The sequence below is a fragment of the Pinus tabuliformis genome, chromosome J (genome assembly GCF_031772625.1).
Source record: "Pinus tabuliformis cultivar Carrire ecotype Pingquan chromosome J, CPIR1, whole genome shotgun sequence".
Classification (NCBI taxonomy): domain Eukaryota; kingdom Viridiplantae; phylum Streptophyta; class Pinopsida; order Pinales; family Pinaceae; genus Pinus; species Pinus tabuliformis.
In genome coordinates this window covers 1,280,786,511-1,280,812,957 of record NC_142295.1, presented here as the reverse complement: position 1 = coordinate 1,280,812,957, position 26,447 = coordinate 1,280,786,511, and the positions used below count along the sequence as shown (strand labels likewise).

Genomic DNA, 26,447 nt, shown 5'->3' with positions numbered 1-26,447 from the left:
AAGAGGCTAATATTTTTGTTGGATTCCTCTTTCTGAGAGGTGTAAAATCCATATAAAAATAGTCTTAATCCAATGAGCAGAACTTATATTTTGAATTTATTATTCTTAATAAATTATATGTGCAAGGTCAGCCAGTTTTGTAATGTAGGCTCACATGCCCAACAGATGTGTCACACACCCTCATTGATGGATATATATACAGGAAAAGTTGGAGAGAATTTAAAAACAACACAACTCACATCTTCCTCTCTCATCCCAAAAGTACGAGCTACCTGGAGGACGAATTTCAGCCACACATGGGAAGGACGAAGAGGATTTTTCTGCTGCTAGGGTTTCTGCTGCTAGGGTTTCGCAGAAGTTTGACCAGCGTTGACTTTGGTCAACTTGGGTTGACTCATCTACTGGTTGGAGGGTTGTTGTGACACATGCTGGGCTGGCTGACCAAAGGAGACTTTGCTGGTTGAAGCATCCTGTTGACCGCCGAAACGAACACATACATTTTTCTTGTTTCTGATTTGTCTTCTGTAAGATCTGCTTATATGTTCTATCTGCATTTTGCTTATCTACTTGTATGATTGCTGTGAGAAAAGTGAAATTGCTCTTAGCATAGAACATCTACAAAACTTTACATGGTATCCGAGCTGAGGTGAAGACAAACTCTATCTATAGCAATCATCATCGAAGGAAATGGATTCCTCTAAGCTTGAATTCAGGGAGAATGACAAGCTGACTGGAAGTGATGACTTCCATGCCTGGAAGATGTTATTAGATCTCAAAGGAACAAAGAACAACTGCAGTAAGCCGCAGTCTCATAGGAACAAAGAACAGCCGCAGTAGAGTCATAGATCAGTGGGCCGAAGAGATCCAACGTATATGAAGCCCAGCCGCAGTCTGGTATATAGAACAACTAAAAAGAATTACACGCAGTCAATGAAGGTCACGTATACGCTGAAGCTAATATGCCGGTCACAACTCTAATGCACAGGTCATGTCACATATATATATTCATATACGCTGAAATACGTTCTGAAGAAACATGTGGAGACCACGCACTTGGAACGCTGTCATCATATAATACGGGGAATGAAGATATTTATTGGAACGCAGTCAGGATGGAGGCAAAGATGCGTAGACACATATATATCACGCAAGCCCTAGATCTGGCAGCGTGGTTTATGCTGTAGCACGTAGACATATAATACGCTCTCCGAAATCCTCATTTATATATACGCACAACATTACACTGTCCATACACTATAATGAAGGCAATACGCACAGCATTACGTTGTCCATGGAAACCTTTATACACAGTTAATGAAGCCACAGTAAGACCCTATGTGCATTCATGGAGAACGCAGTCATGAACTAATATGCGGTTCTAAGCCGCCCTAATCAAAGTCAATGGATGCCTTTATATTGTCGTACATAGAGGATCACATACGCCGTTCATCAAGGAGAATATACGCTGGGCAGTCATGCGTTGAGCAGTCATACGCTGGGCAGTCAACGCTGAACAGTCTGGTATATACACAACACAGTCATGAACTGATTCGTTGTTTTAAGCAGCCGTAAGACAACGATGTCTGAGTTAATGTTCTGCCTGTACTGTGAAGGATTGAACATAATAAGGCGTGACCGTAATAATACGACTGAAGGAATTGTTCTGAGCATAGACTTGATCTAGTTATGAAGGTATCTCGGGTTCGACGCGGGGCCTGAGGAGCTGATGTGAGTCCAGCAAAATGGTCTCCACGATTTGGGTGGACGTCGAGATTTGGTCTCACGTCAAGTTCAGATCCAAATATTTCAGAGATTGGAACTGACAGGAGTGGTTAAAAGATTGCTTTAGCCTTATTGAGATATCAGCGACATTGGTTCTGAGATATATCAGCCAACGGCTCTATGACCATGGCCATCGAATGGCATTCATATAAAACATGGAGAGCCGACCAATCTGATAGCACATGGAGCACATGAAAGAATCCATATGATACAACTATGATTTGATCTTAGGCAATGATGCGCATCAAGTTCATGGATGATCATATAGGAAAGTTCGATATTTAGATGTAAGCAACCATCGGTTCTAGAAATAGACACCTATGGAGAAAGTATTGGCACATAAAGGACCGATCTTTGAATGTATATCGCATAGGTATAGAGCCGCAGGTTTAACATATGCATGACAAGAGGACGCAGTCTCGACATATCTGGAAATGAAGCGACACAGTCTCGGATACTCCTGATTTGTTTGGAGAGCAGTTATTGGATGAATGTCCGTCCACTATAATAATCAGCCAAGGGAATGAAGCTGCATGCAAGATAGTGAAGCCACAGTCAGGTTGTCAAAGCCGCAGTAAGGGTAACGATGTCATATCACAGTCATGGAATGTATGCATAATATATACGCTGTCTAACATATACTCTGTCATAAGCAAATTATCTATACATGATGTATGTGTAACGTACTGATATAAGCTTCAGAAGCATGGATACTATACATGATATACGCAGACATAAAGACAGTTGTCAAAGGTAAATGATATTTGCATCATGGACAGCACAATGTTGCATGAACCATGGTCAGCATCATGATGAATGCAGGCATGGGCAGCATGAAGCATGATGAGATCATGGACATGGGCAACATGAGATCATGGAAATGAAGGGCAGCATGATGATGGATAAGATCATGGACATGAGCAATGTGATTAGTGAAGTATGGTGCAGTATGAGTGGTACAGCAAGAGAACCAGATGCAGCATGATGATAGGTGAATGAGTCACCTTAGAGAATCAGTTGAAGCAGAATGTCTTCAACTGATCTCATTGTTATAGAAGATGATCTATGCTTAGATCTAGACAAGTTAAAGTCTTGACTTCTGTTGTAATTGTACTATCTCTCTCTCTCTCTCTAGGAAAGAGGCCATCATGGCTCAGGGACACCCTCGAAGATGCTGAGGGTCATGCTGCCCCAAGGGGAACATTCCGAGAAAGCAAGAAGCCGTGTAGAAACCAAGGGTATCTAGCTGCCATGAGTACTATTATACAATCTGAACCTGGATCTTTTGAGGAAGCCATCAAGCATCAAGTCTGGAAGGATGCTATGCATGAAGAATATGAGGCTATTATGAAGAATGATGTCTGGGATGTGGTCCCGAGACCGAAGGACAAATCTGTTGTCACCGCTAAATGGCTCTATAAGATTAAACATGGATCTGATGGGAGTGCTGAAAAGTTTAAGGCAAGATTTGTTGCCCGTGGCTTCTCTCAAAAGAAAGGAATTGACTATGACGATATATTTGCACCTGTGGCTCGATATACCACCATCCGATCCATCATAGCCCTTGCTGCTACGCAAGGATGGAGTCTTCATCAGATGGATGTCAAGACCGCTTTTCTGCATGGTGCAATAAAGGAAGAGGTGTATGTAGAACAACCTCTGGGATTTGAAGTTCAAGATCAAGACACTTATGTCTGCAGGTTGAAGAAAGCCCTCTATGGGTTAAAGCAAGCACCCAGAGCTTGGTATGAGAGGATGGATAGTTACTTGATGAAGCTGGGCTTCACTCGAAGCAATGCTGATCCAAACCTTTACTTTAAGGTTGAGGAAGGAAAGCCTCTCATTCTAGTGCTGTATGTGGACGACCTCTTCCTGACAGGTGATGACCCTCTCATTCATCAATGTAAGAGGGAGCTTGCTGCTGAGTTCGAGATGAAAGACCTAGGACTAATGCACTATTTCCTAGGCCTGGAGGTCTGGCAGAGACCTGGAGAGATTTTCCTTTCTCAAGGAAAGTATATTGTGAAGCTTCTGGAAAGATTTGGGATGGTGGACTGTAAGTCCGTGTCGACACCAATGGAACTCAACTTTAAGAAGTTGAGTGGCAGCGCTGCAGGGCCTATCTTGGCCAATCCTACTGAGTATCGTCAACTCATAGGAGCTTTGATGTTCTTAGTGAACACCCGTCCGGACATATGTTTTGCAGTGAATACTTTGAGTCAACAGATGGTTGAGCCTCATCATTTTCACTGGGTTGGTGCCAAGAATCTTTTGAGATATCTTCGGGGCACGATAAACCATGGGCTGAGATACACTGCCGGGAGTGTGATACTCCGGGGATATACTGATGCCGATTGGGCTGGCAGTGTGGTGGATCGTAAGAGCACATCTGGATGTTGTTTCAATCTTGGTTCTGCTTCGATCTCATGGATGAGCAGGAAGCAGAAGTCGGTGGCTTTGAGCACCGCGGAGGCCGAATACATTGCTGCTAGTATGGCCTGTTGTGAAGCAGTTTGGTTGAGGAAGCTCTTTAGTGAGCTGTTCCAACATGTGCTAGATACCACTGTAATACTCTGTGATAATCAGAGTGGGATTCGTATGACTGAGAATCCTGTGTTCCACGACCGATCCAAGCATATTGATATCAGGTACCACTTTATCCGAGATATGGTACAGCGAGGCGCCGTAAGGCTCGATCATATAGGAACTGATGAGCAGGTCGCGGATATTCTCACTAAGCCCCTGGGGAAGGTCAAGTTCCTAACCTTCCGTGAGAGTCTTGGTGTCGTGGAAAGACCCTATGATGTGGGTCCTGTTGGACGATGAGCTCTGGGAGCTCTGGGGGGCTTTGGGGATAGCTTCTCGGAGCTATAAGCACTCATAATGCTTCTGCCCCACCCTTGTGATTATTGAGCTGGTTCGCCACTCATTTAATCTGTGCCCCGTATGCATCCTACCCATTGAGTTCAGGGCTCATGGGAAGTACCTCTCATTTGGCCAATGAGGTGTGGAAAAGCTAGAGACTATTAGCAAAGACTGATGGACGCATCAGAGATTGCCGTACTCTTTATCTAGGATGGCATGGTCCAACCACTTGATCTGGGATCAAGATTTGTGAGGTCTGGGACCTCTGGACTGATTATGTCAGTCAGGGAATGATGTCTTTGTGACTGACCCACTTCTGTTCTGAAATAAAGAAGCCAGCAAAGCAAGTTTCAGCGGGATGACTCACGATGTTAATTGCACTAATAGATGGAGTTCTCCCTAGTTGAGAGGGAGTGTTAAATTTGGACAACTAGGTCCAAACTCCATGTTCTGATGCTCAGATTAAGAGGCTAATATTTTTGTTGGATTCCTCTTTCTGAGAGGTGTAAAATCCATATAAAAATAGTCTTAATCCAATGAGCAGAACTTATATTTTGAATTTATTATTCTTAATAAATTATATGTGCAAGGTCAGCCAGTTTTGTAATGTAGGCTCACATGCCCAACAGATGTGTCACACACCCTCATTGATGGATATATATACAGGAAAAGTTGGAGAGAATTTAAAAACAACACAACTCACATCTTCCTCTCTCATCCCAAAAGTACGAGCTACCTGGAGGACGAATTTCAGCCACACGTGGGAAGGACGAAGAGGATTTTTCTGCTACTAGGGTTTCTGCTGCTAGGGTTTCGCAGAAGTTTGACCATCGTTGACTTTGGTCAACTTGGGTTGACTCATCTATTGGTTGGAGGGTTGTTGTGACACATGCTGGGCTGGCTGACCAAAGGAGACTTTGCTGGTTGAAGCATCCTGTTGACCGCCGAAACGAACACATACATTTTTCTTGTTTCTGATTTGTCTTCTGTAAGATCTGCTTATATGTTCTATCTGCATTTTGCTTATCTACTTGTATGATTGCTGTGAGAAAAGTGAAATTGCTCTTAGCATAGAACATCTACAAAACTTTACAGAGATTGATCAGGTAGAGCGACAGGCTCCTCAGCATGGGGCCACACCACAGGTTTCAAGAGCATAAAGTGGTACACCAGGCTCAAGAGGTTCACCTTCTTCAAGGGTGACAAGTTCACAGAGCATAGCTTTGTCAGGTACCGGATCACTTGGTGCAGGTTCATCAGGCACAGTATCTCAGATTTCAGGATCTCCTTTGGTTAGTACACAACCTTCCTCACCAGAAGGAGAGGCACTAGATGAGGTTTTTCCCATACCTCCACATGAGACTACTACAAGGAAGAGGAAGCCAATATGGCTTCGAGAGAACTTGAAGGAGGCTCAGGAGGCAGTGGGGAGACCCAAAGTGTCAGTGAGGGAGAGAAGACCACCAGAGAGGTTGGGTGGCTTCATGGCAGATGTTGTAGACAAAGCCAGTTTGTTTTGAGGAGGCCGCTAGACAACAGATCTAGAGGGATGCCATGATGGAGGAATATTCTTCTATCATGAAGAATGATGTCTGGGAGGTAGTGCCACATCCTGATGGGAAGTCAATTGTGACTTCCAGGTGGCTCTACAAGATCAAGCATGTTGTAGATGGCAACGTTGAGAAGTTCAAAGCTCGGTTTGTGGCGCAGGGGTTCTCACGAGTAGAGGGAGTTGACTATGAGGAGACCTTTGCACCGGTTGCTCGTTATACTTCCATTAGAGCAGTTATATCTATAGCAATTGAGATGGGATGGCGGATTCACCAGATGGATGTGAAGACCGCCTTTCTCAATGGTGTTATACAAGAGGAGGTGTACATTGAGCAACCTGAGGGCTTTGAGTTGCATGGGAGTGATTCTCATGTATGTAGGCTAAAGAAAGCCTTGTATGGATTGAAGCAGGCACTGAGGGCATGGTACGAGAGGATAGATGCCTACTTGCAGCAGCTGGGTTTCCAGAAGAGTGATGCAAATCCAAACCTATACTTTATTTTGGTAGGTGACGATCCACTCATTCTGGTATTGTATGTGGATGACTTGTTTATTACAGGGGAGGACAGTCTCATCCAGCATTGCAAGAGAGATCTTGCTTCAGAGTTTGATATGACTGATATGGGGTTGATGCATTACTACTTGGGGATGGAGGTTTGGCAAGAGGATGGGCACATCTTTGTGGGTCAGGGCAGGTATGCAGGAGATATCTTGAGGAGATTCCATATGGATGGTTGCAGGCCTATGGCTACTCCTATGATCACCAACTGGAAGAAGTTGCATGATGTTGATTCCGAGTTGGTGGATCCCACCTTGTATCATCAGTTGATCGGTTCATTGATGTATCTGGTCAACACTAGACTGAATATTTGTTTTGCAGTCAATACATTGAGTCAGTATATGATGGAGCCTAGGAGAGTACACTGGGTGGCTGCAAAACATGTGTTGAGATACTTGCAGGGTACAATGGATTATGGGTTGGACTATGTCAGATGTGATGGGGTCAGATTGATTGGTTGCACAGACTCAGATTGGGTTGGCAGTGTCAATGACCAAAAGAGCACTTCCAAATGTTGTTTCTCATTAGGCTCAGCAGATGTGTCTTGGTTCAGTAGGAAACAGAAATCAGTGGCGTTGAGCAGCACAGAGGCAGAGTACATGGCAGCTAGTCAGGAAGGATGTGAGGCATTATGGCTTCGCAAGATGCTTCATGGACTATTTGGTCAGATGTTGAGACCAACTACGATTGACTGTGACAATCAGAGTTGTATTAAACTCTCTGAGAATCCAGTATTTTACAATCCGTCAAAGCATATTGAAATCAGATACCACTTCATCAGAGATTGTATTCAGCGAGGGGCTGTGAATCTTGAGTATATATCTACTGATAAGCAGGTAGCAGACATTCTCACCAAGTCTTTGCGAAGAGGCAAGCATGTCTTTTTTAGAGACAGGATGGGAGAGGTGAGCAACACCTTCCTCGGTAAGAGGGATGTTGAAAAATAATACTAAGGAGAGGTCTTACTAGGCATTTATCCCTTTTAGCCTAGTAGACACATTAATGACTTTTATCTTGGTTACATTTATGAGTTATATTAATGTCATGGATGGAAAATATACTTAAAAGTGGTGTATAGTGTACTTTTCTAATATTAAAGTCACTTGCACTTTATAAAGTGAATTTATGTGTAAAGTACTAAGTGTATTTTTCTAATATTAAAGTCACTTGCACTTTATAAAGTGACTTTATGTATAAAGTACTAAGTATATTTTTCTAATAGTAAAGTCACCTGCACTTTATAGAGTGACTTAATGTGTAAAGTACCAAGTTCACTTTTCTAATATTAAAGTGAGTTGGGAAAATCACTTTATGAGAAAATTAAAAAAAGGTATACAACTTGAAAAAGGTACTAGGAGTCTTTTAAGTAATGGGGCCAATGTATGAGGGGGGTCATTTGGGAAAAGTGATCTCAACCACACATCTTGAAATTTGGAGATTAAATCTCAACCATTGAATCATAGGTTTAGGGATTCAATTTTTTCTAAGAGATAAAAGGAAAAGGGAGAGCTCATTCTTCATTATTCACTCATGAGATTATTGAGAGAGCTAGAGGAGAGGAGAAAAGGAGATCTTCAAGGAGCGGTTGCAGTGAGAGAAAGGAAGCACATATTTCTAGGAGGAGGCAAGCACAGAAATCGAGGGTAGAGGCACAAGTTTCAATGTTGTTGTGCACAAAATTCAAGGACTGTTCCTCCATTTTTTGGGCCCAAATTTCGAGGCAAAAATCTCGAGTTTGCTGCTACAAGCAGCACTAATTTCAAGGTAGCTTCTTGGCACGAAAATCGAGGAACAACAGTCACCTCCAGCACAGAAATCGAGGCACCTTCAGCCACAAAATTCGCGGCATTTACAACACAAATTTCAAGGTTGAGTTTGCATTGTTTTCCAAGCAGATTTGGCACTGATATCAAGGCAACATTTCTGGGCACAAATTTCCAGAAATTGAATTAAATGCTTCAGCTGAAGGAGATAAGTACTGTGATTAATTTTATGTACTTAGACTAATTTTCTCAAGTAATAAAATCATCCTTTGAAGACCGATTTTCCCCAAAAGGTTGTGGTGTTTTTCTTGGGTCACCTTGACCAAAAATAAGTCTCTCATGAAATGCTTGCCTAAATTTAGCTTTAATTTCCGCTGATAGGGAATGTGTTAAATAGTAGAAGCACTCATTAAATGTTTACAATGAACACACACTGAAAATTATATCAACATGACAAAACATGTGGGTTGGGTGAAATAAACACTTGCAAAATTGTAAACTGAGGTTTGGGTGTAGATCATTAATTTCCTACAATTCAATTTGAAAAGACGAGGCATGCATCAAATTCAATTTGAACAATGAACAACAGTTTAACATGCTAACATATAATTGACTAAGCACAATCACCTAAACTCTCTTATTGTGAGCCACGTATATCTGACAAAAACATGGTCCTCGGCTATTAGACTTGTATAGAACTAAGTCACATGACACGAGGACACGAGACATGGAGAACACGTAAATACGAGTATTCGACATGAGATGCAACGACCTCGAAAACATGACACGAGGGACATGTTTTATATATATATATATATATATTAAAAAAATATTGAAATATAGAAATTAGAACATCTACATATATGAATCATGATGATAACTATTTAGTATTTACTATTTCGTAATTTACTAGTTAGTTTATTAATTTACTACATCAATGATGTTCATTGTTCATGTTATTAACAATTGTACAAGCACATAAAAAACTACAAACTAGAAATTTAGAAATATCATGATTGATAAAATAAAACTAGAGATTTAGAAGAGCTTGTGAACTACACTCTCAATGTGAAGTTGTGAGCACTGCGCTCAAATCCAGCGGAATTCCTCACACTGCACAACAAATTCGATTTTGGCGGCGAGCAAACTCGACTTAGGCGGCGAGCAAACTCGACTTAGGCGGCGAACAATGACAAAAAAACCCAAAAATGAACAATGTCGCAGGTTTTAAATGTCACTTTTCGTGGGACACGTGTCATAAGAGCCAAAAACGTTGGGGCACATTTTCACCACGTCTAAAACACGTGTCTCAATTGGAGGACACGAAATAAAACGTTTTTGACACGTTTTAGGGCATGTTTTGTGTCTGACGCGTGAAATACGGGACACGAGACCTTGAGGGACGTGTCTTTTGACTTAGGTGCAGAACTATAAGTCTCAACAAGCAACGAAGTTGTATTTTAAGATCTGTAGCATGTAGAAGGAGATTAAAGCATTCCCTCTAAGACTACAGAGGAAACAAGATTCAGAAGTAGACCATCTATCGCATGTTATCCTTTTAAACTAGCTAACCTCCAAAAGAAGAGAAGTTTCAATAACACCATTTTTAGTAATATACCCTTGATGGCAACAAAGTGTGATCGAAATTACTCTTGGAATGATAGTGTTGGTTATAAATAATGTCTTTACAGATTTAGCTTCAAACTATAAGATCAACCTGCATTCAGAGCATGTAATGTACCCAACACAAGTATCAAATTATTCTTCACCTTGGAACTAAATTCAAAAATCCATGTGTGAATTTATAAAGAAATTGATTGATTATTTTGTGTTTACAACTACAAGTAAAAAGACAAATCTGATACTCATCTTCCTTTCAAAAGACCCTTGAATATTTTGTGGGACGAGCTTCTCTCGAGTCTCTTGTTAAGGCATGGGTCACAGAGATCTACGAGCCACATGGTTGACATTGCTGGAGTACTCAAAATGTGCATCACAAGATCAATATTTAGAATAACTGGTGCAGCAGTGTGTGTGTGTGTGTGTCCATGAATGTGGGGAAGCATCCATTGGGTTTCCCCACAAGGTCTTGGTTAGAAAAAAATCAAACCATAGGGTAAGGTTCAATCACTGTGACACTTTTTCCTAAGACCCATGGGGCCACGTTGAGGAATTGTTGGAATGTGTAGTTGCACCCAAAGAGATTATATTAAATGGTTTTGTTGACTCGTGCAGACGTAGGTGGATCACAGCCCACCCCCATATTTCTCCTTTAGAAGTACATTGGACTGTGCTCTAGCGGCAACTTGGAGCAATTGCTACATAGAAACGCAAGTTCAAATCCTAGCTAGCATGCTCCTCCCCTTCATGTGGTCTACCAGTTGTATTTTGTAGCTTGGATGGATTTGTTTTGAAACATGCCTTATAAGATGTAGCTGAAACAGGCATCATCTTGGATTCTATGCTATTCATTGATGTACCTTGCCGAAAATTAATTTGTAATTTGTGCTAGCTTAGTACCAACAACGTTACCTTCACTAACAAAAATGCTAAAGCAAGATCATCATTTTCCAGGTTTCAGTGCATCGGGTTGTTTCCCTCTATAAAAAATATATAATTTAACATAATAAAAAAACCTAACATTCTCAATTTATTACCAGTGAAATATTAATCTAAGCTTGTTATAATTAAGATTGTAGACATTTTCAGGAATGACATATGCATATCAAATGTGGGAGTCCTTATTCTCTTTGCACCAGAGTTCTAATGAGAACAGGAAAATGGTGTTGAGACAAAAATTACGCAACACCAAGATGACTAGGACTGATAATGTTACATCTTTCCTCACTAGAGTCTCACAAGTGAAAGATGAGTTGACTGCTATTGGAGAGACAATTCCAGAGGAACAGTTGGTTTGCATTGCTTTAGAGGGGTTCACCAAGAACTGGGATAGCTTTATCCACAGCTTGGTGGCTAGAGAGCATTTTCCTGGATGGAGGAGGATGTGGGATGATTTCCTTCAAGAAGAGATCAGGTGAAGCATGTGCAGTGGCAGCAAGAGTGGTGGGGGAGATGATGAGGAGAATGTTGCTCTTGCAGCAAAGGGCAAGAGGACAAAGAAGATCAAGAAGGGGTCTTCTAGTGGAGCAAAGCAGGATAAGGGAAGATGGGATGCCTTATAACCAGAGTACATGTGTGAGCCGCTAGGCTTCTAGGGCTAACATCATACATAAATAGCCTCCAAATTCCATGTCCAAGTGGTATAAGGTGCCCAATGCAATGTTGCAGGAATTGTTCCCCCCAGTAATGAAGGTAGATTCGTGTCTCGTGCGGATCCGCAGCCGAACCGCAGGCGAAACCTCGATTCCACCTGAAATTCGTGCTTCCTGGACATTCGGAACTATGACAATTCTAAATCGCGGTTCTACCACGGTTCCGAAAACCACTCGCACGGTTCCAAGGGGCATTTTTTTTTAAAGAATTTTCGAACCACTATGTGAGGAACCATGCTTCCCAAACACTCTCAAGGTGCTTCCTTGATGCTCCCTAAACACGTCCTAAATGCTCCCTAATGGTAATGTTAAATTCTTAAAGTAAAAGTGGCATTCTCCTTTATCTTTCGTTTTCATCCTTTTACGTAATTTTTAACATTACCATGAAATGACTCAAGATGTTTGCGAGTGGTTCCAACCTCATTGGACTACATATGGATAAAATAGAATTTTGTATCTCATTCAAAATTCAATAGACTTAACAGTTTTCAAGATTTTAGGATCAATGGGATTGTGGAATTTCATTAGATTATATCATGTACAAGAGTATGTGATCAGCGTTCAATCAAGAGCAACAAGCCCTATATGTACCCTAGTGTTGGTGGTGTTGATTCTTAAACTCCTTTGTCATGGACTTAGCAAAAATGTTCCGTTCACTCGGGTCAAAATCATTGATCATGCATATTAAGCTTTTTCTACCATATTATAAGGCTTAGATTAGGCAGTTTGATCAAAATTGGGCAATGTTGACTAATATCCCTAGAGAATCGAAGCAGAGGCAAAGGTTAGAAAAGAGGAGAGGAATCTAGATTCTAGATCATTGATGCTTCAATAATTAATCATTAATGTACTATGGATGCCATTTCTATTTTGATTTGTGTACAATATGCATTCTTTGATATATTTTGCAACTAATTTGGCACTTTGGATGTTTTTTTAATATAAATGCAATGATATATATATGCTTCCAGGATGCTTCGCTTCCAAGTATTTTTGGAACATGACGTTTTTTATACTTCACTTCGAAAAAAACGTCCCCGCTTTATGCAACATTGGTCCAATGTGATGTAGAAGCATGTAAAAATCAAGATTTGAGGGTTGTCCCTCAAATTCACCTCAGTGGCTCTCTGTGGTCCCAAGATCTAGCTGGGGCACCACAAAGCAGTCTCCATGGATCAACAACACAAATTGTCCATCTTTGCTCCAGAGTTGAGGGCTTTCCAGGTGCAACTAGACCTCCCTAGCTTCTGACGGTGAGAGCATCCTCATCTGAGCCCTGGATCAACTGCCACCCATCAATTGATGCTAAGGTCGGCCTAGGGGTATGTTGGGTCCAAGTGTATTATAGCCTGAAGAATCATCAAACCCAATTCAAAGTGGTACAATGTCCTGGGTGCAAGAGGTGCCCAGGTACTTGTGTCAAATGTTTGTTGCTAGGAGGCCCAAGAGTCTCAACGCTTCAACTTTTTGTGCCAATATGCTTCTCTAATGGTCTAGGTACCTGTGGAAAGGTGCCCAAGACATGGGTTATTGAACCACCTGACAATCACAACATAGATTCTAGTGAAAGCAACCAGTCATTAGGGACAAAAATCATTATTACATGTAAGTGAACCAAGCTCGAGTGTTATAGGCTATTTAATACTTCATACAAGGATCCCCTTCCAAGACCAGGGTCTTGAACTCACAATGGTGTTTTCTCCCTAGGTTGGAGAGGCTAAAGGACAACCATATTAGGTGTTTCCAACCCCTAAGGGGAAGTAACATTTCCTCAGTCCACCCTTCATTTGATAGGTGTTAGTGAATAATAATGATTGTACAACAGGGATCGGGCTTCAAAGCCAAGTGCCATGGTTAAAGGGACCAGCTAATGGGGGGATTCACATCCTGAATGTATAGATGTGAGAAGGAAGCATTCGTGTGTAATGTCCTCTACAAATTGAGGATGAATAAAGGACTAAACAGCCTATCAATCCCCATAGGTGACAGTCCTCTGAAAAGGGGAAAACCCCAAAATATCCAATTACGAGCGAGTTTTACGAGCGAGTTTTGGGGCAGTTGAGCAAAGAAGCCCAAAATTGGGATTTGGACTAAAATTTACCTAATTAATTAAGAAGAGACCCCTCTGGGAAATCTCTAAACCTAAGAGGGTTGAATTCATTTTGGAGCATCAAGTGTGGATCATTTCCTTCGTTTCTTGAGCATTAGCTTTGAGGGTTTAAGACACCTTTCCTCTTGTCAATTTCGGTGGTCAAAGATTCCACCCTAGTTGACACCTTCTATCTTTCTTCACTCTATTCTGGCACAGGAAAAACATCTTGGGAAAATAGTGAAATTCTTGTTGATTTGGATTCTTGTTTGAGCACAAGATGATCTCTGAAAGACAGCAAAGTTTCCTTGTTTGGTCTCAAATGGCCGTAGGAACGCTCAACTTCAGACAGTGATTTCCTTGTTTAATCTTCGTTCTAGCTACAATAAGTCACCCAATAAAGACAGTGAAATTCGTGAGGGCTCTATCACAATTTCAGTTTAAACTTTGGAGGTTGGTATAGGATCTCGATGGATATTCCTCCCAGTTTGGAACGAATTTAGTGCATAGAGAAACCATCACAAGGAATCTTGTAATTGGAAGTCGACTTTCTGAGGAATCAGATCATATTGTGGGTTTCAGATGCCCCTGCCAACAAATGGTGATTCTGTTATGGGATTTAATATTCTTGTTACTGTGATTTTTTGGGCCACCCAAGTTCAGACTTGAGGAGTACTATCTTTGCACACACCATATCTCCTCTACAATTTGCATCTGTTTAGAAAGATTTGGAATGAGGGTCGAAGCCCTAAAACCATTGTGGGAAGCATCTGCCTAATCCCCTTTGCAGTTGGGATCCTAAAATAGATTACGAGTTGAAGTTGTCCTCCTAAAGCGTGTCCCTATATCCAAAGGAAAAACGAGAGTGTGACCTCCTGTACAGACGGAAGACTGAAACTGGCATAGTGATTGAGCTATATTATGATACAGGTCCAAAGGTTTTAATTTGTCAGAACTTGAGTAGACGTTTGCAGTCATAGTCGCTAGTTAGGGTAATTTCACTTGCCAAGTTCGAACATGTGATCAATAGTTTATAATGGTTTCATCAAAGGTTGTTGAATTACATTTGCATGGTTACTGTGGACAATTCATTATTAATTTAATGAAATCAATACATGACTGAAATATATTTTTCCTTGTCAAGATTATTCGTATTGTGTTGGACTGCCAAATTACCGTAATGTAAGGAAACGCGTTTAGCAATTGTATTAACTCAATCAGTTATACTAGAAAAGGGAACAGCAAACCCTAGGGTAAAATTACCCTAGACTATTACATCGTGGATGCATGCGTTACCAACTCAGCCTTTCCACCGCTCTCGTGCACCTTTTACTTTTTCTTGATTTTTCTTTGTATTATTGCTGATAGCTCAAGGATTAGAGCTTGCTTTGAATATAGCAGTTGGGTTACCCCTTAATGATGAGTCAACTTATTGCTCATCAGATTTGGGACATGTAAGGGTTCTTTCTTATGATGTAAAGGAGCAACATGTGGTCAAGAACCAGGTGATGGCCATAATGAGGGAGGTAGAGTTCATGCTAGGCTTTTGCCGACAGGCTAATTTGTATGTCCTTGGCCATAGTTTGCATTATGATATTCTTTATTTTAGTTTTGTTGTGGCCATGATATGCTTTTTCATGTTTCATTTAGCTGCATCAACCTCCCAAAGCAAAGTTTTTGGGCCCTACACAAGTTAGTGGAGATATGGGTGTGAAATCCCAAATAACCAAGAGTCAGTTGAACCCGAAGAATGGAGGTGAGATAAGTGCTTGTAATGTGTGATGGGAAGTGTTAAGTATGACATAGGGATAGATGGAACTACGTTATCTCAATCAGGGTTCCCAAGTAGTGTCCTTCCTATACCCATCGGACAATTAGGGGAGGTCCCACTAGACTAGGATCGAAGACTAACCCCCCATTTAAGGTGAGAGAACTAGACCACGATCAAAACCCATCCTTCTTCCAAATCACACCATAGTCCATATCAAATGCCCAAAAACAAACAAGCATAAGCACTCGATTGCAAAATGATTAAATACCTTTTGAGAGGAAGCCCACCTTCGACCATGTGCTCATGTCGAACAAATGAGAAGTATATGGTTGATGCAAGTGGTGGAGATATAATAGCATATCATCAGCTAGTGGTAGTTGCCAATGGTTGTTGACTATGTGATTGACCAACCGGTTGTAGAGGATAGGAGAAAAAATTTCTCCTACAGGGTTACCCATTTTGGTGGGTAAAACACACTTAACCAATTCATGGTGGAGTCAAGACAGGTTCATTGGGTGGGAGCAAAGCATGTGTTGAGATAATTGCGAGGTACAGTGGACTTTAGACTAAGATATGTTCGAGTTGGTATTGCAAGGGTACGCAAACTCTGATCGGGCAAGGAATATTGTGGACAGAAAATCCACGTCTGGGTGTTGTTGCAACATGGGATCAGCCATGATCTCATGGTGTAGCAAAAAGCAGCAATACTTTGATCAGGAGAGACAGAGTACATGGCAATGAACATTGCAAATTGTGAGGCCATATGGATTTGCAAGATGCTCACAAAGTTATTTGGTCTTGAGTTAGGGCTCGTGATGATTCACTATGATGATCAAAGTTGCATTAAGCTCTCTAGAAATCTTGTGTTTCATGACAGATCCAAACATATAGAGATCATATATCACTTCATCAAATACAGTGTCCAAAGAGGTGTTATGAGATTGCAGTACATTTTCACAGAGAAGTAGGTAGCAGATATTCTCACCAAGCCTCTAGTGAAAGGGAAGTTCATGTTTTACAGGGACAAGTTGGGGGTGGTGAAGAATCTCTTCCTTGCTAGGAGGGAGTGTTGAAGTTCTTGGTAGCTTCAAAAGGTCTTCTACATGAGCTTAGTGTCTTAACATGTAGAAGATGGGTGATTGCCTCATTAGGTGCTTGCTTGGGGGAGTAGATGATTTATGACTTCTTTCCTAAGTCTAACTTAGGAAAAGTACAATAATTAAAGTCAATTAATTATGTGAACTATTAAGCCAAAGTACTAAGGATAAATAATTTAGTTATTTAAGTAACTTAGGTATGATATCAACCATTGATCTCAAGTGAGGGCAGATCTAACCTCGACAATCAATCACTTAGGAGATTACGGTTAGGGATTTGGCTTAATGAAGTTATAAAAGAAGCCTAATCGAGAGGTGAAGACATAACATGGCTATACAGCATTAGGAGAGAAATTTTCTCATTTGGGGGGGTGATTTTCTCCAAAGCGAGAGGCTTAGCTACACTGAAGAGAAGGGAGGAAGAGTGTAGGGAAATTTCCAAAGTAAGTCTAGGAGGTCGAGTTCAAGAAATCAAGAGGCGAAGTAGTTGAAGCACAAAGGCAGATTTATCCAATGGGTTGATTTCCTTGAGTGCGCATGGGTCACACGAGGAGGAAATGAGAGGGTTGATTTGTTGGTGTCAAAGGTCGAGATTCTATAGGTCAAATTCTTCAAGAAGTTGATTTTCTAGTGGGTTGAATTCTTTGAGAGGTCGATATTTTGGTGGGTTGATTTTCCTAGTGGGGCCAAGTTACACATTCCAACAATGCATTTTTTCTATGGGACTTGGCCCAGATTTTCTCGAGAATTTTAATGAAAGAAAATTGTTATGGGTGTATACTTATTATTGTGATGTGATTGATTCTCTATTCTTATTTTTTCTACTGCAAATTATTTTTTCAAAAGTTAAATACCAATGATATTATTTTCTAACAAATCATAATTTTATTTGAAGTAATCAAACAATTTTTTTGGAACAAATAATTGTTGAGGTATAAATATTAAATATATTTCGGTTGATATTGGAAATTTAACATATAGTTTTTTATAGTTTCTTGAACGATAATGAAAATGTAAATTTGCCTTGCCTAGCATTATACTAATACGTTTATTTCTCGCAAGTCTTCTGTCACTATAAGCCAACAATCAAAAGTCAGTTATCGTCACTTAACTTAGCCAAGCTAACATCCATAAAGACTGGAGGCCATTAAGGGTTGCGCTGCTCTAGCATACTAAGAAAACTATCAATACAGAGCAATAGAAAGGTATTGCGAGAATGCACTCACTTATCTCTATTGTAGGCATGGTGCTAACTAGAAAAGAGAACTACTTAGAATGGTCCTGAAAGATCACGCACACCCTCATTTTTAACAACTTGTGGAAAGCCATCTGTGAAGAGAGAAGGACACTGCACCTACCAAGCCCACATCAAACAAAGAGCTAGCTATTTGGGAGCACGAGGACAACAAATCTTATGCCTTGATTGCTACTTTTGTAAGTGAAGAGGTGAATCATCATATAGTTTCAATTACAAGTTCTTATTGCGCACTGAAAAAGTTGAAGGATTTATATGACTCACACTTAGAACTAGAAGTTATTCAAGTAATGGTCAAATTCTTCAACCTTAAGTTGAAGGACGATGACCCTTTGGCCATAGCCTAAGAGATTAGAGCCATCATGCATGATGTAGATGCCATTGGAATTAAAATGGACATTCCTCCCACAGATTTTGTCAAGGCCATCTATCTACATACTCTAATTATCTTGAATCCCTGCAAGCTAATGATCAACTGAAGTCCATTTCAAGGCTCATGGCAAAAGGATTTGCATAGAAAGAAAGTGTCGATTATGAAAATATCTTTGCCCCCACGGCAAAATAGACCACCATTTGGACTCTATATTGTGGTATATGTAGATGATTTGTTGATAACAGGGAACAATGAGAACTGCATCCATAAAGAAATAGTTGAAAAAAGGATTTGAGATGACAAATTTGGGACACCTTCACTACCACTTGAGCATTGAAGTAGCCCAACATCCAAGATATATATATTCCTTTCTCAAAAGTACATTGGAGAATTGTTGAACAAGTTTGGAATAGTTGAATGCAATCCTTTGTCTACTCCGATGGAACAAAATCTAAAGCTCACATCTAAAGAAGGGAATGAACTTGATGATGCAACTAAGCATCGAAATATTGTGGGAAGTTTTATCTACCTCACCATATAATTCATTTGTTGTTACAATTCTTTCATATTTATGCAAAAGCCTTGTGAAGGACATTGGTTTGTTGCAAAAAGAGTTCTAAAGTACTTGAAAGGAACTCAAGACTTTGGACTCAAATATTCACAGGTGGATGACTTCAGCTTGATTGGATATTCTAATTCATACTTTGACAAAGATAAGGAAAATGGAGTGTCTACTTTAGACTATCTTATGAGTCTTGGATCAAGAGTTGTCTCTTGGAGGTCACACAAATAGTCATTTCCAACAAATTCCACGACAAAGGCAGAATATGTAGCAATTGCAGAAGCAACAAAGGTGATTGTGTGACTCAAAAAAAAAAATGAAGACTTGCAAGAGAAACAAATGAACTCTACTCCCTTTCTGATTGACAATACTTCTGCAATTAAGTTGGCCAAGAATCCCAAATTCCATGATCGAACCAAAAATATCAACACAAAGTATCATTTGATTCAATATCATGTAAAGGCCAATACTATTCATCTAAGACATTATTCCACAAATGAGCAAATTGCAGACATCTTCACCAAAGCACTTGGAAGATAAAAGTTTGAAAACTTCAAAAGATGCTTGGACTCACAAACACCCCTTCGGATTGGAGGGGTGGATGTTAGACCTAATCCTCAAGGATTGGGTGAATATGTTGTAAATATGTAAATAAAAAGAAATATGAATAGTTAGAATAGGAACCAACCTTGGAAGATGAAACCAAACGTCGCTCTTGTATGTTATACAAGTCTATTCTCATCAATGCAATAGCAATCTAATTTAGGAGTGTTGAGAAATCTAAGGGCAGCTAGATTAAGTGATTTCTCTTAAATTGATAACTGCGTGTGATATCCTTTTACGTATCTTGATTAGCTTCTTCTTCAACTTGATTATTATTGTGTTTTTATCATCAAACAGCTACCAAACAATAAAGAACAATGAGACAAGAGGACAAAAGATATAGGCTATCAGTTAGAGCCAAAACCTCTCCTTTTGAGAGGAAAAACCAGCAAGAACTCTTCTCTTCTTATAGAACTTCAATTGACGAATTCCAAGACCTATGACCCTTGACCAAGACTCCTCCAAGACCAAGTCAACCTTCTTGATGAGCTTTCCTTACACAGCTTCTAACAACAAACTTCGACCTTCCAGCAACTCCTTCAACAACTTCGACCCCCAGCAACAGTTTTTGTAACTTCGACCTAGTAGCTTCAGTGACTTCGACCTAGCAAATTCACAGCTTCGACCTAGATGCAGTTTCGAGCTACAAGTGGCTTCACAGCTTCGACCTAAAAGCAGCTTCACAGCGTCGACCTAGAAGTAGCGTCACAGCTTCGACCTAGAAGTAGCTTCACAGCTTCGATGCAGCTTCAGAATTTCGACCTAGCAACTTCAATGCAGCTTCAGAAGTTCATCTTGCCCAGTAACTATAGAAACCCTAACATAAGAGAGAGAGAGGTCCAAAACTTTGATCTTGCTCTTCTTCCTCTTATCCTTGAGTTTCGTCCTTTTTTCCAACTTCTTCCTTGAGTAGATCAAACTTGCTTGTTGAGTGTACAAATGAGGTCGAGTTCCTTCCTATATATAGGCTTTCTAGGGGTACGAATTTCCTCCATGAGGCCGACTTGATCTTCTTCCATGTAGGCCGACTTGTTTTCCCATTGACAAGGTTTTGGAGGGTCTTTGACTCTAATTTTGACTCAAATAAATTTTCTTTACAATATGTAACATGCCCAAAAGGGTCTTCCATACATGACAATGACTCTTATGACTTGTTGACTCAAATACAAGCCCTAGAAGCTCTCAATGGGTGCTTGACCTATAAATCAAATAACCTTGAGCATGAAACCCATGCCTCAAGAATAACAATAATAATTTTATTTTTCTCTTTATGTTAAATACATAAAATCATGATTACATATGTCATTATGAAGACCGAACCTAGTTACATATTTCAACAAGGAGTTCCCTCTTACACCACCCAATATCCAAGGAAAATAGAATCTTCCAGCCAAAAGAAACTCCAATTATAGTCCTTAAAACAATATCTTCTAGCTGACTATATTGAAGACCTTCTCAACTCTGTAGAAAATCCACGAAATTTTGCAACTGCTAATATGAACAATCTGAAAACAAGTTTCTTTTCATATAGACATAGAATTTCTCTACCAAATTGCAGTGGAATAGGAACAGAAATAAATACACACTTCACAGATTTGAACACAAATTTTCTAGGGAGTCCAACTAGGAAAACCCTCTGCTTGATTGAGAGTATTATTGAAGAAGAATGAGAAATATATCTCTTACAAACAATCTTTGTTTCACTAGAGAATACAATGGTTCTCACTACCTTAGACTAGGCTTGAAACACCTGCTTGATCCCTGATCCTGCCTCCAATTTTCATGCGCACTAGTAGCCCCTATTAAATAGGAAATCCTCCTATTTCTACGCGCACTTCTTCAAGGAATTGCTTTCTTCTCCAACAATTCGCACAAGAACTCTTGGCACCTTTCTCTCACAAGCTCACACAAACCCGTGCTCAATTATGATACAATGAGTGCCTTCATTCCTCCTTTTAAAGCAATTCGAATGGCTAAAGCTAGCAAATTTCTAATTGAGGTAAGTTGCTTTTGTGATTGATTGAGTTAACGGAGTTAACTACCCATGCAACTCGTCCTATCTCAGTTCTAAAACTTGAGACTCAAACACTAGTTATTTCCCCCAATTATCTCACACTAGAAGACAGTGATTTTGGCCTTCCACTTTAACACATTAGTTAACTACTACATAGCTCGTCCTAATTTTTAGGAAATCTCCTATTCTTTAGGAAATAGAACATGCCAAAAAAGAAACTCGATTTGACTCCTTGAATTAAGACACAAATCAAGGAATTCATTTCTCGCTACTATTTTCAACAAAATCAGCTCTCATCTGTCATTTTATGGAAATTTGGCCATCAACAGATGTAATAGCCAAATAGTTAAATCAACACGTTAAGATACAGGGCAGCAAGGCTATCATGCTCCTGCCTAGAGGGTATTTCCTGTCTTATAACGAAATGTAACTCAAGAAACAAGCTACATGAATTTACAACATATGTTAGAACTGATGATGTTTATATACACCAAATGAAAAGATACTACAACTTCTAAAACTAGGTATTAAAAAGAAAAAAGAATCATCAGATTGTAGCTTGTTTAAGTAGTAATTTCCAAAATCACACTCACCGTTCTCTGAAGATAGGTGCTCAGCTTCTTTGAGACCATCATAGACAAGAGCCCTGTCCAGTACTTCAATTTGCCATTGTTGACATTGTGCTTCCTTTCTATCTATAGAAGGTACACTTTCATACTGCGCAAAAACATCCGTCGCATAAGTGGAAGTAAACCACCATCGTCCTTGAGATTCAGACCACGTCGTACTTGAAGAAAGTGAAAGTGGAGGTAGGACAACATGAAGTGCCAATTTCGAAACCAAATAGAGAAAACCTTGATCACAAAAACCAATAACTTCTCCTACAATTTTTTTTTCCTTTTGTGTATATCCACGCCATGTGAACTTATGACTGGAATCCAAACCTCTGTCCTCAAGAATGATGTCAGGTAGATGTAATGGAGTCTGAACAATTTTGAACTCCTTCAGAGCTGACATTAAATTAACTGGACGAACAAGCTTTGTGATTCCATATGGACTCAAAGAAATAATAGCCCCTGATTCATATCGTTCTGATGGAAGGAAAACCCTGCGCATGGGCTGTACCCTTTTTACCTCGGATATTCCATCCCTTCTGCATGAACTGCTCACAAAACCACTGGAATTGGAAGATCCTCGAGTAGCACCAGGCATAGTCTTTACAACTTGATTATTATTCAAAGTCCTCTCTTCAATATTACCACCACCTAGTAATTCCTTTTCATCAGCAAAAGACTTGAACCAGTGACGGTTTGGAATGTCACTACTGGGCTTTTGGCCCGCAATGTCAGAACCTGCTACCTCCCAGCTTGATAATATGTTAAGATCAGAACAATTAAAACATTCTGAAAGTGATGCAGACTTTTCACGTAAACTTTGAAAGCCTGCAAAATATTCATCTGTAGAGATTACATGCACAGATCCATGCTTGTCAGTGACAGCAATCAATAATGCATTTGCCGTCACCAGCAATCCTCTGAAGCCATGTACAGGTGAAGTCTTCCTACTCATTTGCACATTCTGCAATTTCCCAACCCCTTCAGAAGTCGATTCTCTTTTTACTCCACTGGTTACAGTGTATTCCATTTCATCCTCTTGCACTCTTTTTGGTTGCTCAATCCGTTCTTCCTCAAAAGTATGCAGGTCCAACTCCAATCCACAGTGATACAAGACATCAATGCATCCCATTAATTTTCCAGTCAATGCAGCCCACGTGAAGATAATACCAGATTCTTTCAGACCAAAAAGAACTTCATCAGCTAACTGAAATTCTACCCAGGCATCCCTTGGCAATCGACTGGAAGCCAAATTTTGAAGATCCACAGTGCTTACCCAACTTATTCCTGAGACATGCAACACTGCAACCACCACAAAAAGTTCAAGTTCACTTTTGGAAAGCTCTTCTTCAGCTGCCTCGGAGACGCAAAACTGTCTTGTGAGAACCATGCCAACCAATCTATGTGAGGGACTGGAGAAGAGCTTGGAGCATTCATAAGGTGATTTCACACCATTACAGCTATCCTGTTCAAGTTGGTTAGGTAATAAAAAATTCTCCGAACCAAGACAAGAATCAGGTTGGACTGACTCAGTGGCCAATAACTTATCCTGCCTGATTGATGCCGAGGTGACCTTAGAATCATCCTTGTCATGAGAAGTCACTTGTCCTTTGGAGCGAATAAAACGCAGAAATGCTGGGGAATTGCAAGAAAAACAAAAAGACACCACCTCAGCCGAAGAAGGGATAGAAGACTTTGCTGGAAACATAGCAATAAGGTTGCCTCCAGATTCTTCCAACTCAATATCTACCAAAAAAGAGCGCAGCCATTTCTGCGACGTGGAGCTCATATTTGGAACTGTGCTACCCACCCTTCCCCCATAAAATCCATCATCTCTTTCTCCAACTCCGCCTGTCGAACCGACTTCTTCGCGAAAGCTACCTGCGACGGCATGGGCAACATCTGCAAAGCAACCCTCCAATGAGACCCCGTCAGGTCCCCAATTCACGAATCTTCCCACTTCGTTCCTCGTCTTAGGATGCTTCCCTCCATCCGCTTCGCTAGGGGCGTCCTGCCTTACATCCGTCATCTGTTTCCTACAGAAAGCATGAACAGTGACCCCACGCTCGCCTGACACAAATAGCAGCTGTTTAAAAACTCCGGCATCTTTAGCATATCCGCATTCATCCCCAAAACATCCCCAGGCCAAAGACCTCGCATCAGGAATGGCAGGAAAACAAAAAGAACCCTCGCCATTCCCGGACGGAGATTCATACGACGGAGTTTCGTATAACGGACTGGAATTCCTTAAAGGTGTCGAGAAAGGAGTATAAAATGGCGTGTCTGGCGGACTATCTGCGCCATTATAAGCAGACTTTGATGCAGAACGCGGGATTGAAGGAATCTTTTGTCTGGAGGCTAAAGGTGTGAAGAATTTTTGCTCAAATGCATACTGTATATTGTCATTAGGAGAAGCAGGCTGCGATGGAGGAAAATACGTATCAGGGATTACCTGTTCTGTAGAATCAGCCGCAAGAGGAAGGAGCAGGGCCTGACGCTGGTGCGAAATTAAAAGCAAAATGTCCCTCGCGGGGGAAATTGAAGCCTCTTTAAACTCCGAAAGTTCCAGAGGCGCCTGACCCCAACTGCTAATCTGTAGAATGGGGAGAGTGTCTCCATCCTCGGCACACGACATACGATTCATTATGGCTGAACCGATCTACGCATCAGAGCTCTGGATTTACAGAAATCAGCCGAATTCAAACCAAACACTCCCGCGGCCCCCTCACGCTTCTGGAAATCCGTGGAATTTTATTTGGCTTCCCTCCTTAGCGGATTTTGATTCTGTTGGCCCTTCTTCCTCTCTGTGAATTTCTGCCGGCGAGAATCTGCCTTGGATATGGTAAAAAAAATGTCAAAGGCAGGCCAATCCTTTCTCTTCGTGAAGACTTGAAAAACTGTTTTAGTTGTATTGGCAGGTGCCTTTCCGCCGGAAAAGAAACAAATATAAATAAATTCTAAATAAGGAAATCTATAAATATACGTAGATTGCAAGTAAAGTAAATTTGGTGTTTGTGTTTGAATGGTACGTTAAATTGTAATTACAGTGGTATTTGGTTAAAGAAAAGTATATGATATTAATTGTGATTAAACTGGCATTTGGTTTTTTACATGAAATTAAAATGTTAATGAAAAGTGTATAATATTATTGTGAATGAGCATTATGAGGGGCATGAAGGCACGTTTCATCTTTTTCTCAAGAACTCAATCAAGGTAAAAATGGCATGTGACCACAGTGTGGATGTTTTATGTGATGCATGTGACCACATTGTGGATAGTGTGGATGTTTTTGTTATGATTAGCGTAAAATTTATATGTATGAGGGTAGGTGGAGAGAAATTGTTAGCGAGTAGAGGGAATGAAACGTGTGTGTAGGTTGTTAATTTATGCAAACTTTTTTAATTATGTCTTTCAAGGATACAAGTGGATATTTGTGAGCAAGATTGTTCTTGGAGCTCTGCTCAAGGTTATTAACATTTGATCTGGGACCATGGAGAGGATTGTAGTTGGAAACTCTGTTGTGGTAGGGTTAGCGAGAAGAATGCGAGGAGCTCATATAATTGGTTTATGAGAGCGGAGATATTGTTCTAATGCTTGGCTCTAGTCACCCAAGTAAGTCCACAAAATGGATTTCTCGATCTCTATAGTGTGATTGTACATTGTCTTTGAAAGAGGGTGATTAATAGTCGAGCTGACCTGTGGGACTTATAATTTCTAGCTAAACAAAGCTCGGGCTTTTGAGCATACTAAGCCTATTGTCATGAAGTTTGTGGGTTAGTTGCATTTGTTTGGAATTCAGGGTCAGTGACTTTCATGTGGGAGGTTAGCTTGGGTTTCCAAGATCATTTAGTTCAATCAAGTGATAGCGAGGGGCGAGATAGTTGGTGTGGTGCTCCCAAATTCCTTCTGGTGGAGCATCTTTGTTCAAGGGTTGCTTGTGGGAGAGGATTCGCACAAAATTAGGCTGGCATATAAGGTCTTCCATTTTGGTCATGGCAAATTGACCCATGAGGTGTCTCAAGGGTTCCACGAACCACGTCTTTGGTTTAGGAGCCAACTTGTTGGGGCTATTGGAGACAACCCTTGTTGGAGATGGTCACCTACTAAAGCAGAGTGGCTCTCAAAGCCTTGGAATGTTGTAGTTGGTCATTGGGTGTTGGTGAACTCTTAGGCTCGTGGTACAGCAAAGGAAGCTTGTGGTTAGTAACAATGGACTGGAGGCGCAGTGAAGATGATTAGGCAAAGGGGCATAGCAAGGAGAGGGACAAGACTGCAAC

General features: G+C 40.6%; 1 protein-coding gene across 1 annotated transcript in view; it reads right to left on the bottom strand.

Annotated features, from left to right (window-relative positions):
• Positions 1 to 25,093, bottom strand: part of LOC149231924 (uncharacterized) — a 98,055-nt gene extending 72,962 nt beyond the window's left edge. Inside the window, exon 1 of the mRNA XM_089381789.1 lies at positions 22,150 to 25,093. Within this exon, the coding sequence (XP_089237915.1) occupies positions 22,150 to 24,814 (2,665 nt within the window). The 5' untranslated portion in view covers positions 24,815 to 25,093. The remainder of the gene's footprint in view (positions 1 to 22,149) is intronic.
• Positions 25,094 to 26,447: the final 1,354 nt, after the last annotated feature.